The sequence below is a fragment of the Etheostoma spectabile genome, chromosome 12 (genome assembly GCF_008692095.1).
Source record: "Etheostoma spectabile isolate EspeVRDwgs_2016 chromosome 12, UIUC_Espe_1.0, whole genome shotgun sequence".
Taxonomy (NCBI): Eukaryota; Metazoa; Chordata; class Actinopteri; order Perciformes; family Percidae; genus Etheostoma; species Etheostoma spectabile.
The window spans coordinates 1,794,292-1,808,314 of record NC_045744.1 but is presented as its reverse complement, the minus strand read 5'-3'; the positions used below and the strand labels follow the sequence as shown (position 1 = coordinate 1,808,314).

General features: G+C 43.4%; 1 protein-coding gene across 1 annotated transcript in view; it reads right to left on the bottom strand.

Annotated features, from left to right (window-relative positions):
• LOC116699084 (neuropilin-1a) overlaps positions 1-14,023 on the bottom strand; it is a 120,158-nt gene that overhangs the window by 13,318 nt on the left and 92,817 nt on the right. The window contains exons 10-12 of the mRNA XM_032531477.1: positions 13,846-14,019; positions 5,790-5,945; positions 1,880-2,024 (exon numbers count right to left, since the gene is read on the bottom strand). Of these exons, the coding sequence (XP_032387368.1) occupies positions 1,880-2,024; positions 5,790-5,945; positions 13,846-14,019 (475 nt within the window). The remainder of the gene's footprint in view (positions 1-1,879; positions 2,025-5,789; positions 5,946-13,845; positions 14,020-14,023) is intronic.

Genomic DNA, 14,023 nt, shown 5'->3' with positions numbered 1-14,023 from the left:
CTCACTGGCTAACGTATTTCAAGATGGATTTAGGAGTCTACCCCAGGTCATGTGAATGCAAATGCAAATACTAGGAATACTTGGAATTGCTGGAGGTGGTAAATATTCATGAAAAAGGACAAGTTTTTGAACGGGCAACACCGATTTGGATTGGATAATGAACAACTACACACGTTACACACTGGACCTTCACATTCATTCATGTACTGTATATATATATTTATACTGTATATATATTTGTGAGCAGCTGTACATAAGCTGCCTGTCTGAGAGCTTTTGAATTTTTGAGGTCCCCAAAAACTTGATTTTAAGATTTTCTGGAGCTGATTAAAGGGTCTCTATAACTCCTTTAAACTTTCTAATCTCTCCGGCTCTTATTTCATCCTCCTCTCTACTCTCTATCTCTCGCTCACACACACACACACACACACACACACACACACACACACACACACACACACAACACACGCCTTCTCTCATCGTCTACTCTGCAATCTCGCCTGCTGTGGCTGATCCTTATCGTTCTCCGCAAGGCAACCAGATACTCAAACTCCTTCATCTGTTCCTCCCTCACCTACTGTGGGAGGTCGAGCCCTCCTCTCTCTCTCTCTCTCTCACACACACACACACACACACACACCACACAACACTCTGGCCACTGCTGCAGTAGAGTAGCAGCTGCCATGGCACGCGTCAGCTTTTCATGTCCTCGCTCTCTCTCCCTCCTTTCAATGCACCAATTCGTGCAGTAGGCAGCTGAATGTAAACAGTTTTACGGTTAATGACTGATTGCTGCTTGGCTGACTGAGGCAACACACAAACACCAACACACACACACACACACACACACACACACACATACAAACACACACACACACAAAAGAAAATATATATATATAAAATGAAAATAGGAAGCATGTATAAAAGTAAGACAGGTCCAAGTATGTGCATGGCTACATATATACGCATACATAAACATCCACACATATAGACCTAAATACACGCATATATTCACTGCACTTCTGGAAAAATATTATTGTATAAAACAGATGTACAACGAACATAACACGGTCTTCATCGATTCTTCCATAACAGGGATGATTACATTAGTATAGTATCATGTGGATGTGCACTGACAGTGTTGGTATTACTTAGAATTCCTCAAACTACGAACTATAGCTGACGGATATTACTGGAGTAGCTTATATAATGCACCATTCAGGAGACATGCAAATACCAAAAGACTTTATGTTCTTCATGAAATTTAAAATTTAATTTCATTAAGTTTCATTTGTTGTTCTGTTGCCGCTGGACGTTCTGCCAGACGTCCTTCGTTTTCAGCGGGACGTTCGTCCCCTTACTCTAGGCTGGCTGTGGCTCAGTGCCAATAGGAAGGTTGTGGGTTTGATCCCTGGCCCTACAGTCCCATGTCCTTGGGCGAGACACTGAACCCCGAGTTGCCCCCGATGATGCGCCATCGGAGTGTAAATGTGTGTGAGTGTGTATCTGATGAGCAGGTGGCACCTGGTACGGCAGCTTCGGCCACAGTGTGTGAATGTGATGAACGGTGAATGGTTCCTGTACTATGTAAAAGCTCTTTCAGTAGTCGTTGAGACTAGGTAAGCGCTATATAAGTCATATATAACAGCCCATTTACATCTTTCTTTGTGGTGGTGTTCTAAACTCGTGGAGGGTTCATGAGGACTGTGGTTAACTCGCCCAAGACGATTGTCATTGCCAAAAAACCAGAGCACATTTTTCTCCAATCCCGGAATACTGTGTGGACTAGCCAGCTCCTCTTCCACAGAGCTGTGAAGGAAGGTCTGGTAATGCGAGATTAAATCAGTGCAGACACTCGGTTGATTGAATTCAAACTCACCGTCCAGTTCGCAGCCCAGCAGCTCCAGGCGGAGCCCCAGGCCCTCGTTGGTGGCTCTCTCCGGGTAGATCCTGACGAAGCGGGTCAGCAGGGGACCCATGGACCTCAGCTCTGGGGTGTCGTGGTTCTGGTTCCCGATGAATATCTGAGACAGAAGACAGAGAGACATGTCAGGGCCTGATTGGACTTCACAGAAGTTGAACCAGTGGTCGAGCCAATTAAAGAACTAAAGATTCTTCCAAAGGGATTGACCCTGAAATAAAGCAAAACCTCAGGGGAAGATGTTACAGGACAAAGTATTGAACACAGGTTCATATCAATGTCCATCAGTCCATTAATAACACAACAATTTTTTGTTATTATTATGTAATTCTTTCATCAGAAGAGAGATCAGCTATATGTAATTTTACACTGTATGTATTGAACATAAGCAATTCTGAGGCCTTGTAATAGTTTTTCCGTCAACATGTAAATGATAACCCATCCACAGGGGCGACGGCAAAACCAACAATAAGCTATTCTGTTCTGATGGTAGTCTGCTTCTGATCAAGCATCGGTCAGTTTGATAAAAACATAAAATAAAAAGCTGAAACAGAATGAAACAAAGACCAGAGCCAGGAAATCAGAACCAGAGTCGGATCCTTTCATATGTCCAACATGGAAGACGCACAGATGAAAACAGTTTCCGTCACACTGGGAGAGAAGTGGTGGGACACCAAACACCAAAAGCCCCCCCGCCTGTCTGAAGGGCTGAGGTTTCCTCTCGCCGGATTTATCCCAGGCTGCAGCGTGGCATTATGGGAGACGTAAAGGCCGAATTTGAAAGAACACACCAAGATATGAGTCTGCAAGGGAACAGTCGTTAACTCTTTAGCATTTACCAGTTGTGTTGTTGCTGGTGTGTGTGTGTGTGTGTGTGTGTGTGTGTACTGTTCTGTTTTGAACATCTTAACTTTATATGTGTAGCCATACTTTATATGAATAAGTAAGAAGTCACATAATCAGTGTAAAGAGGTAAGGCACCAACCCCACACACTTTCCAAAAAAAAACATTTAGGCCCCCCCCCTTCACACACACACACACATTCACATTTGTTGGATATTTTATTCATACGTATTGGTAATGTGCATATTTTCTTATACATAGTTCAGTACTATTCTTTCTGGAGGAATTTATCAGTATGATCAACTGAATTATTCCCTGGATTTTGTATCATCACAGTCCTTAAATACATGTAGAAATGCAGGAAATGGGACCCCCCCCCCATATATAAAATATATGACCTACTGGTATTAGATTGGTGCTCGGGGTTATTGGACCAGCTCTAGTATGAATGCATGTAGAGTAGCAGCCAGGGCCTCAATGAGTCTTCCTTGAAGAGGCTTTTGAAGAGGTTTTTTTTATAAAAAGACACAGGAAACCGAGCAGGGAGGATGAGTGAGGAGCATCTAGATCTCGGTCTGCAGTAAATCAGCAGGACCGGGACAGCCAGCCTCGCCCTCCACCCTGCCATCTGGAACACATAGAGGAGGACGTCGCACCAACGGGGCCAGCCGCCGAGAGGAAGGACAGGAATTTCCTCTCCAGGATCAGAATGAGGTTAGAGACTGAGAAGAACTGTTGGGGTCTAATGTTTTTTTTCATATCCCAACATGGTGTCATGCAATGCATTAGTTAAACAGTTTGAGTTATGTTTAACTAATGCATTGCATGACACCATGTTGGGTGTGTGTTCAACAACAGGACCATATGTTGTATGGTATGGGACATGCTGTCTGTGTATTTGTGTTTTTACTCTGACTGCAGGATGGGTTAAGTTCCCAAGACAAATTTCGCTCGATGTGGGACAATAAAGATAATCTTGAATCTTGAAATCACACAGAGCAGTACCCCGCTGTCTCCTTCCCATTTTCTGCTGATGTTCCATTACTGCTCATTCTAACTAGTGAAAAAGTTTCAGATGAGATGTTAAAGACAAAAAAGAAGAACCAACCTTATTTAAAATCATGTTTAGTGTTCTTTAATAGAAACCTGATAATGGTAATATAATTAATCCTAACAAAAAACACTGCTTGAAGGGCCTCATCATACATTTGCCTTTTATTGCTGTAGTATAGTTTCCACTTTTACTTTTACTCTTATTTTAGTTATATGTACCTCTTATTATTATTTTTACATCCCTATTTATCTGTTCTCATTTCTGTTTTGGGTTTCTGCAACACCTGAATTTCCCCTCTGGAGATCAATAAAAGCTTATCTTATCTTATACCTTTGATTGATGGTCTGATAGATTTTCTTTCCACGTGAAAAGCACACAGAGGAGGTGACTGGCCTTTTTTTTAGTCCTTAGCAGTGCCTGCAGTCTTCCTCTCAGACTGCACACCGCCCTAACAACCTCCAACAAGACGAGAGGGCAGCCTCTATGAGGCTCTTTTCCTTTTGTAATACAGAATAGTTGGCTAGCCATAACGGTTCCACTACCACGTTTCTGGGAAGCCTTTGGGTGCAGCAAAGCAGAAAAAATGAAAATGAAAAAGAACAAAGTGGGACTTTCTCTCAGCCCCTTCAAATAAGCCTGAATAAGATTAATGAAATACCTAAATCAAAACAATAAGCAGTAATCTTGTTCATTCACCAAACACAAAGTGTAATCTCGTGCCTCGTGTAATCTTTCCAATTAATCCGGCTCCGTCTACACTTAACATGATTTGCTTCTACAACAACTCAATTTGAAAGCTTTCCTTGTTGTCAAGGTTTTGTTGAGATCCAAAAGCATCCAACAAACAGCAGACAGAGTTCATGTGAATAGCAGCCTAGGATTTTTTGTGCCAAACATTTCGTTCCAGTAGCGGCGTTTGCGGCCCGCCGAGCGTCTGTCTGATGGCCTCCAGGGAATTACAGATTACAGTAGGAGGAGGTTTACTCCATGTCAACAACATTGGATCTGTCTCCTGTTTAATTTACTCTCTCTCTGTGTGTTTCCCCGTACGGCCACTGAAGGAGACAGAGAGCAGGGATACAGCATGATAAAGACAGAACTGGAGAACGGGAGGAAGAAGAGCCAAAAGGGGTTGAAAAAGTGGAGTGGAGTTCATATAAGACCTTTCACATCCTAAATGCTTTTAGTGCCTTCTTCATTTGCTTTTAAATACATCTACAACTGTTTTCAACAAATCTGAATCCCCAAGAATATTCATTTTGCTATACTACAGGCAAGAAGGACTAGGAAGGTCTGGAAGCAAATTGAGGTACCTACAATTGGTGCTTGGATCAAGAATATGGTGCAATGTATGTCCATGGAGAGATGGACATACATATACTGTTTATTAAGAGGAATATGGGAGGTGTATGAGAAAATCTGGAGACCATTTGAGGATTTGAGAGGGGAGCTGCTGCTGTGATACTGTCACATAATTTGCTTTTTAGTTTAGTTGTCGTACGGTAGAGGTTAAGGGATCAATTTTGTTTTGGGTTTGGTGAGGGTGGAGGGGGTTGTTGAATATTGTAATTGCAATGAAAAATGAATAAAAAAGAAATACGAAAAAAGAAGCTATTATGAATAAGTGAAGCTTTTCTTAACATCAAAATGCTGTTGCACCAATTCTAAAAGTGCCACTTCCAGTATATGATTGGGTTCCATAAATCACATACTGTCAAATACACAATCACAAAGCCTGACAAACTTATGGCTGATACAACTTTCAGAGCAGCACAGTGACAAGTGTTAGAACTGTGTTGGCAGATCTGATAAAGGGTCGACACTTGTCATCCAACCTGACTTGGCAACCCTTCCCTTGGCCAGGGCTAAACGGGCGTCAGATACTACCTAGTACAAACTAACATCATTAAAAGCAAGACATGTCTAAAGGATGGGCATTTAAACCTCTAATATCCACATGTCAGACCAACCTTGGGCTTGGTGGTGTTGTCCTCCTTAACAATGGTCCACTCGTCTCCGTCCAGGCTGTGTCCCACCTTGAACCTCTTCATGAAGACGTTCCTGTCGCGGTGTTTTCCTCCCTGGATCAACACGCCGCTCACCATCTTGTCCTGGCCCAGGTCCACCTGCCAGGGAGGACGAGGAAGGGAAACAATGCTTGGTTTGACTAAATGACAAGACAAAAATTCTGCTGGATGTTCCTTTCTTTTCGGCCGGATGTCTGTCACCTTTTTCTCTGTCTCTGTGTTGGCGTTCTAACCTCTGGTGGATTTCGAGGAATATGGAGGGGAGGGAGGGGAGGGGGGGGTTACATGGTTCCTCAGGTCTCTGCAGGGTAAACCAGCCAGCTAACTAGACTATCTGTCCAATCTGAGTACTATGGTTACCTGGTCCTCAGATCTCTGCAGGTAAATCCAGACAGCTAGCTAGACTATCTGTCCAATCGAGGACTATGTTACCTGGTCCTCAGTCTCTGCAGGGTAAATCCAACAGCTAGCTAGACTATCTGTCCAATCTGAGGACTATGGTTACCTGGTCCATATCTCTGCAGGGTAAATCCGACAGCTAGCTAGACTATCTGTCCAATCTGAGGACTATAGTTACCTGGTCCTCAGATCTAAGCAGGGTAAATCCAGACAGCTAGCTAGACTATCTGTCCAATCTGAGGACTTGGTCACCTGGTCCTCAGATCTCTGCAGGTCCTCCGACACTATCTATACGTCAATCTGAGTTTTCTCTCGCACGACTAAGAAAAACTAAGACGAGAGGATTGTGATTGGTTTAAAGAAATGCCAATAAACCAGAGCACGTTTTTCTCCCATCCCAAGAGGCTTTTTTTTCAGCTGACACGGCTCTTGTTTGACTGACCACAAACACTTTTGCACGAGTTGTTCAATAAATCTCAACGACTGCCGGTTAAGTGATGATGATCTTAAATCCAAAAGTGCTTAATATCAACTTAGTAAAATTGATTATTTAATACATGAATCAGCTTGTTTGCTGAATCCGAGCACTTGAGGTCAAAGCTTAATCACATTATGCCATTAGGGGAGAGATAAGGCCTAGTGACGCAAGGTGTGGAGGCTGTGATTTGGATCATTGGACATGATTCTGACAGTATGTCTATGCATGTGGTAGATTTCTGTGGGCTTGTCTGTACTGTTAAAAGGTCCGTGTGTAGGATTTTCCCAATCTAAAGCGTTGAGATCATATAGCGCAATCAACTCTCAACACCAGTTCTAAGACTATCACAGCCACGGTAGCGCTCCACTTCAAAAAGCCGCTCTCATTGGCTCTTTTCAATGCCTTTTCTTTTTTGTGGGTGAAGAAGAGAACCCTCCGTTCCTCTGGGCCGGAAGCGACGACCTTAGCAGCATCATGTGACAGCTAAAACGTTGAAAGGCGGAGCAGTACTCGCCTTTATGGTCCCTCACTGGCTAACGTATTTCAAGATGGATTTAGAGTCTACCCAGGTCATGTGAATGCAATGCAAATACTAGGAATACTTGGAATTGCTTGGGGGGGTAAAATATTCATGAAAAAGGCAAGTTTTTTGAACGGCAACACCGATTTGGATTGGATAATGAACAACTACACCACGTTCCACACGGACCTTCACCATCTTCATGTACGTGTATATATATGTTATACTGTAATATATTTGTGAGCAGCTGACCTAAGCTGCCTGTCTGAGAGCTTTTGAATTTTGAGGTCCCCAAAACTTGATTTAAGATTTTCTGGAGCTATAAAGGGTCCTTAATCCTTTAAACTTTCTAATCTCTCGTCCGGCTCTATTCATCCTCCTCTCTACTCTCTATCCTCGCTCCACACACACACACACCACACACACACACACACACACACACACACACACACAACCACGCCTCTCTCATCGTCTACGTGCAATCTCGCCTGCTGTGGCTGATCCTTATAGTTCTCCCGCACAAAACCAGTACTCAAACTCCTTCATCTGTTTCCTTCCCCCTCACCTACTGTGGGAGGTCGACCCTCCTCTCTCTCTCTCTCTCTCACACACACACACACACACACACACCACACACACACACTCTGGCCACTGCTGCAGTAGAGTAGCAGCCTGCCAGGCACGCGTCAGCTTTTCATGTCCTCTGCTCTCTCTCCCTCTCTTTCAATGCACCAATTCGTGCAGATAGCAGCCTGAAGTGTAAACAGTTGTTACTGGTTAATACTGATTGCGCTTGGCTGACTAGGCAACACACACACACACACACACACACACACACACACACACCAACACACACACACACACACACACACACACCCACACACACACACACATACAAACCCACACACACACAAAAGAAAATATATATATATAAAAGAAAATAAAGCAGGTATAAAAGTAAGACATCCAAGTATGTGCAATGCTACAATAGACTCATACATAACACTCCACACATATAGACCTAAATACACGATATATTACACTGCCACTTCTGGAAAATATTATTGTATAAAACAATGTACAACGAACATACACGGTCTCATCGATTCTTCCATACAGGGATTTTACATTATATAGTACATGTGATGTGCACTGAGTGTTGGTATTACTTTAGAATTCCTCAAACTACGAACTATAGCTCGACGGATATTACTGGAGTAGCTATATAATGTCACCATTCAGGGACATGCAATACCCAAAGACTTTATGTTCTTCATGAATTTTAAAATTTTATTTCATTAAGTTTCATTTGTTGTTCTGTTGCCGCGGGACGTTCTTGCCAGACTCCTTCTTTTCAGCGGGACGTTCGTCCCCTTACTCTAGGCTGGCTGTGGCTCAGTGCCAATAGGAAGGTTGTGGGTTTGATCCCTGGGCCCTACAGTCCCATGTCCTTGGCGAGACACTGAACCCCGAGTTGCCCCCGATGATGCGCCTCGAGTGTAAATGTGTGGTGTGATGTTAGCTTATGGTGCAACCTGGTACGGCACTTCGCCACAGTGTGTATGTGATGAACGTGAATGGTTCCTGTACTATGTAACAGCTCTTTCAGTAGTCGTTACTAGGTAAGCGCTATATAAGTCATATCAAGCCCATTTACATCTTTCTTTGTGGTGGTGTTCTAACTCGTGGGGGTTCATGAGGACGTGGTACACTCGCCAGACGATTGTCATTGCCAAAAAAACCAGACACATTTTTCTCCAATCCCGGAATACTGGGTGGACTAGCCCCTCCTCTTCCACAGAGCTGTGAAGGAGGTCTGGTAATGCGAGATTAATCAGTGCAGACACTCAGTTTTGATTGAATTCAAACTCACCGTCCAGTTCGCAGCCCGCAGCTCCAGGCGGAGCCCCGGCCCTCGTTGGTGGCTCTCTCTTAATCCTACGAAGCGGGTCAGCAGGGGACCCATGGACCTCGCTCTGGGGTGTCGTGGTTCTGGTTCCCGATGATATCTGAGACAGAAGACAGAGAGACATGTCAGGCCTGAATTGGACTTCACAGATTGAACCAGTGTCGACCAATTAAGATCTAAGATTCTTCCAACGGGATTGACCCTGAAATAAAGCAAAACCTCAGGGGAAGATGTTACAGACAAAGTATTGAACACAGGTTCATATCAATGTCCATCGTCCATTAATAACCACACAATTTTTTGTTATTATTATGTAATTCTTTCATCAGAAGAGAGATCCGCTTATGTAATTTTACCACTGTATTAATTGAACATAAGCAATTCTGAGGCCTTGATAGTTTTTTTTTCCCGTCAACAGTGTAATGATACCCATCCACAGGGGCGACGGCAAAACCAACAATAAGCTATTCTGTTCTGAGGTAGTCTGCTTCTGATCAAGCATCGGTCAGTTTGATAAAAACATAAAATAAAAGCTGAACAGAATGAAACAAAGAACCAGAGCCAGAAATCAAACCAAGTCGGATCCTTTCATATGTCCAACATGGAAGACGCACAGATGAAAACTTTTCCGTCACACTGGAGAGAAGTTGTGGACACCAAACACCAAAAGCCCCCCCGCCTGTCTGAAGGGCTGAGGTTTCCCTCTCGCCGGATTTATCCCAGGCTGCAGCGTGGCATATGGGGACTAAAGGCCGAATTTGAAAGACACACCAAATATGATCTGCAAGGAACAGAACAGTCGTTAACTCTTTAGCATTTACCAGTTGTGTTGTTGCTGGTGTGTTGGGTGTTGTGTGGTGTGTGTGTCTGTTCTGTTTTGAACATCTTAACTTTATATTGTGTAGCCATACTTATGAAAAGTAAGACAGTCACATAATCAGTGTAAAGAGGTAAGGCATCAACCAACCCACACACTTTCCAAAAAAACATTTAGGCCCCCCCTTCACACACCACACAAATTCACATTTGTTGGATATTTATTCATACTATTGGTATGTGCAATATTTCTTATCATAGTTCAGTACTATTCTTTCTGAGGAATTTATCAGTAGATCAACTGAATTATTCCCTGGATTTTGTATCATCACATCCTTTAAATACGTTAGAAATGCAGAAATGGGACCCCCCCCCCCATATTAAAATATATGCCCTACTGGTATTAGATTGGTGCCGGGGTTATTGGACCACGCTCTAGATTAATGCATGTAGAGTAGCAGCCAGGCCTCAATGATTCTTCCTTGAAGAGCGCTTTTGAAGAGTTTTTTTATAAAAAGACACAGAAACCGGCGGAGGATGAGTGAGGACATCTAGATCTCGGTCTGCAGTAAATCAGCAGGACCGGGACAGCCAGCCTCGCCCTCCACCCTGCCATCTGGAACACATAGAGGAGGACCGTCGCACCAACGGGCCAGCCCCGCGAGGAAGACAGAATTTCCTCTCCAGGATCAATGAGGTTAGAGAGCTGAAAGAACTGTTGGGGTCTAATGTTTTTTTCATATCCCAACATGGTGTCATGCAATGCATTAGTTAAAACAGTTAGTTGTGTTTAACTAATGCATTGCATGACACCATGTTGGGTGTGTTTCAACACACAGTGACCATATGTTGTATGGTATGGGACCATGCTGTCTGGTGTATTGTGTTTTTTACTCTGACTGCAGGATGGGTTAGTTCCCAAGACAAATTTCGCTCGATGTGGTGACAATAAAGATAATCTTGAATCTTGAAATCACACAGAGCATACCCCCGCTGTCTCCCTTCCCATTTTCTGCTGATGTTCCATTACTGCTCATTCAACTAGTAAAAAGTTTCAGATGAGTATGTTAAAGACAAAAAAGAAGAACAACCTATTTAAAATCATGTTTAGTGTTCTTTAATGAAACCCTGATAATGGTATATAATTAACCTAACAAAAAACACTGCTTGAAGGCCTCATCATACATTTGCCTTTTATTGCTGTAGTATAGTTTCCACTTTTACTTTTACTCTTATTTAGTTATATGACCTCTTATATTATTTTTACATCCCTATTTATCTGTTCTCATTTCTGTTGTTGGGTTTCTGGCAACACCTGAATTTCCCCTCTGGAGATCAATAAAGCTATCTTATCTTATACCTTTGATTGATGGTCTGATAGATTTCTTTCCACTTGAAAAGCACACAGAGGAGTGACTGGCCTTTTTTTTAGTCCTTAGCATTGCCTGAGTCTTCCTCTCAGACTGCACACCGCCCTAACAACCTCCACAGACGAAGAGGCAGCCTCTATGGATGGCTCTTTTCCTTTTGTATACAGAATAGTGTTGGCTAGCCATAACGGTTCCACACCAAGTTTCTTGGAAGCCTTTGGGTGCAGCAAAGCAGAAAAAATGAAAATGAAAAAGAACAAAGTGGGACTTTCTCATCAGCCCCTTCAAATAACCTGAATAAGATTAATGAATACCTAAATCAAAACAATAAGCAGTAATCTTGTTCATTCACCAAACACAAGTGTAATCTCGTGGCTCGTGTATCTTTCCAATTAATCCGGCTCCCGTCTACACTTAACATGATTTGCTTCTACACAACAACTCAATTTGAAAGCTTCCCTTGTTGTCAAGTTTTTGTTGAGATCCAAAAGCATCCAACAAACAGCAGACAGAGTTCATGTATGACAGCCTAGGATGTTTTTGTGCCAAACATTTCGTTCCAGTAGCGGCGTTTGGCGGCCCGCCGAGCGTCTGTCTGATGGCCTCCCGGAATTACGATTACAGTAGGAGGAGGTTTACTCCATGTCAACAACATTGGATCTGTCCTCCTGTTTAATTTACTCTCTCTCTGTGTTTTCCCCCCGTACGCCACTGAGGAGACATAGAGCAGGGATACAGCATGATAAGACAGAACTGGAGAACGGGAGAAGAGAGCCAAAGGGGTTGAAAAAGTGGAGTGGAGTTCATATAAGACCTTTCACATCCAAATTGCTTTTAGTGCCTTCTTCATTTGCTTTTAATACATCTACAACTTTTTCAACAAATCTGAATCCCCAAGAATATTCATTTTGCTATACTACAGGCAAGAAGGACTAGGAAGGTCTGAAGCAAATTGATTACCTACAATTGGTGCTTGGATCAAGAATATGTGTCATGTATGTCCATGGAGAGCATACATAACTGTTTATTAGAGGAATATGGGTGTGAGAAAATCTGGAGACCATTTGAGGATTTGAGAGGGGAGCTGCTGCTGTGTACTGTCACATAATTTGCTTTTTAGTGTTGTCGTACGGTAGAGGTTAAGGGATCATTTTTGTTTTGGGTTTGGTGAGGGTGGAGGGGTTGTTGAATATTGTAATTGCAATGAAAATGAATAAAAGAAATACGAAAAAGAACGTATTATGAATATGAAGCTTTTCTTACATCAAAATGCGGTTGCAACCAATTCTAAAAGTGCCATTCCAGTATATGATGTGGTTCATCAATCACATACTGTCAAATACACAATCACAAAGCCTGACAAACTTATGGCTGATACAACTTTCAGAGCAGCACAGTGACAAGTGTTAGAACTGTGTTGGCAGATCTGATAAAGGTCGACACTTGTCATCCAACCTGACTTGGCAACCCTTCCCTTGGCCAGGGCTAACGGGCGTCAGATACTACCTAGTACAAACTACACATCATTAAGCAAGACATGTCTAAAGGATGGGCATTTAAACCTCTAATATCCAATGTCAACCAACCTTGGGCTTGGTGGTGTTGTCCCTCCTTAACATGTCCCCTCGTCTCCGTCCAGGCTGTGTCCCACCTTGAACCTCTTCATGAAGACGTTCCTGTCGCGGTGTTTTCCTCCCTGGATCAACACGCCGCTCCCACCATCTTGTCCTGGCCCAGGTCCACCTGCCAGGGAGGACGAGGAAGGGAAACAATGCTTGGTTTGACTAAATGACAAGCAAAAATTCTGCTGGATGTTCCTTTCTTTTCGGCCGGATGTCTGTCACCCTTTTTCTCTGTCTCTGTGTTGGCGTTCTAACCTCTGGTGGATTTCTGAGGATATGGTTACTTGTTCCTCAGGTCTCTGCAGGGTAATCCAGACAGCTAACTAGACTATCTGTCCAATCTGATGACTATGGTTACCTGGTCCTCAGATCTCTGCAGGTAAATCCAGACAGCTAGCTAACTATCTTCCAATCGAGGACTATGGTTACCTGGTCCTCAGATCTCTGCAGGGTAAATCCATACAGCTAGCTAGACTATCTGTCCAATCTGAGGACTATGGTTACCTGGTCCTCATCCTGCAGGGTAAATCCAGACGCTAGCTAGACTATCTGTCCAATCTGAGGACTATAGTTACCTGGTCCTCAGATCTAAGCAGGGTAAATCCAGACAGCTAGCTAGACTATCTGTCCAATCTGAGACTATGGTCACCTGGTCCTCAGATCTCTGCAGGTAATCCAGACAGCTATGCTAGATACCTGTCAATCTGAGTTTTCTCTCGCACGACTAAGAAAAACTAAGACGAGAGGATTGTGATTGGTTTAAAGAAATGCCAATAAACCAGAGCACGTTTTTCTCCCATCCCAGAACGCTGTGTGGACTAGCCAGACCTTCCTCCATAGTGCTGTGGAGAAAGGTCTGCAATGCAAGACTTGTATGAACCCCACCTGAAGCCACTCGTTTCTGAAGGGCTGCTTGGTTTGCTGCCCGGTCCAGCCCGATCTCCCCGTCAACAGGCGGGCATTTTCAGCCACCCAGCTCCGGTCGGCGTACGATGAAGCGCTGATCTGAGCGTCTGAGATCTGGCCTGACACCATCCCCAGCATCCCTGAACAGGGTATCTGT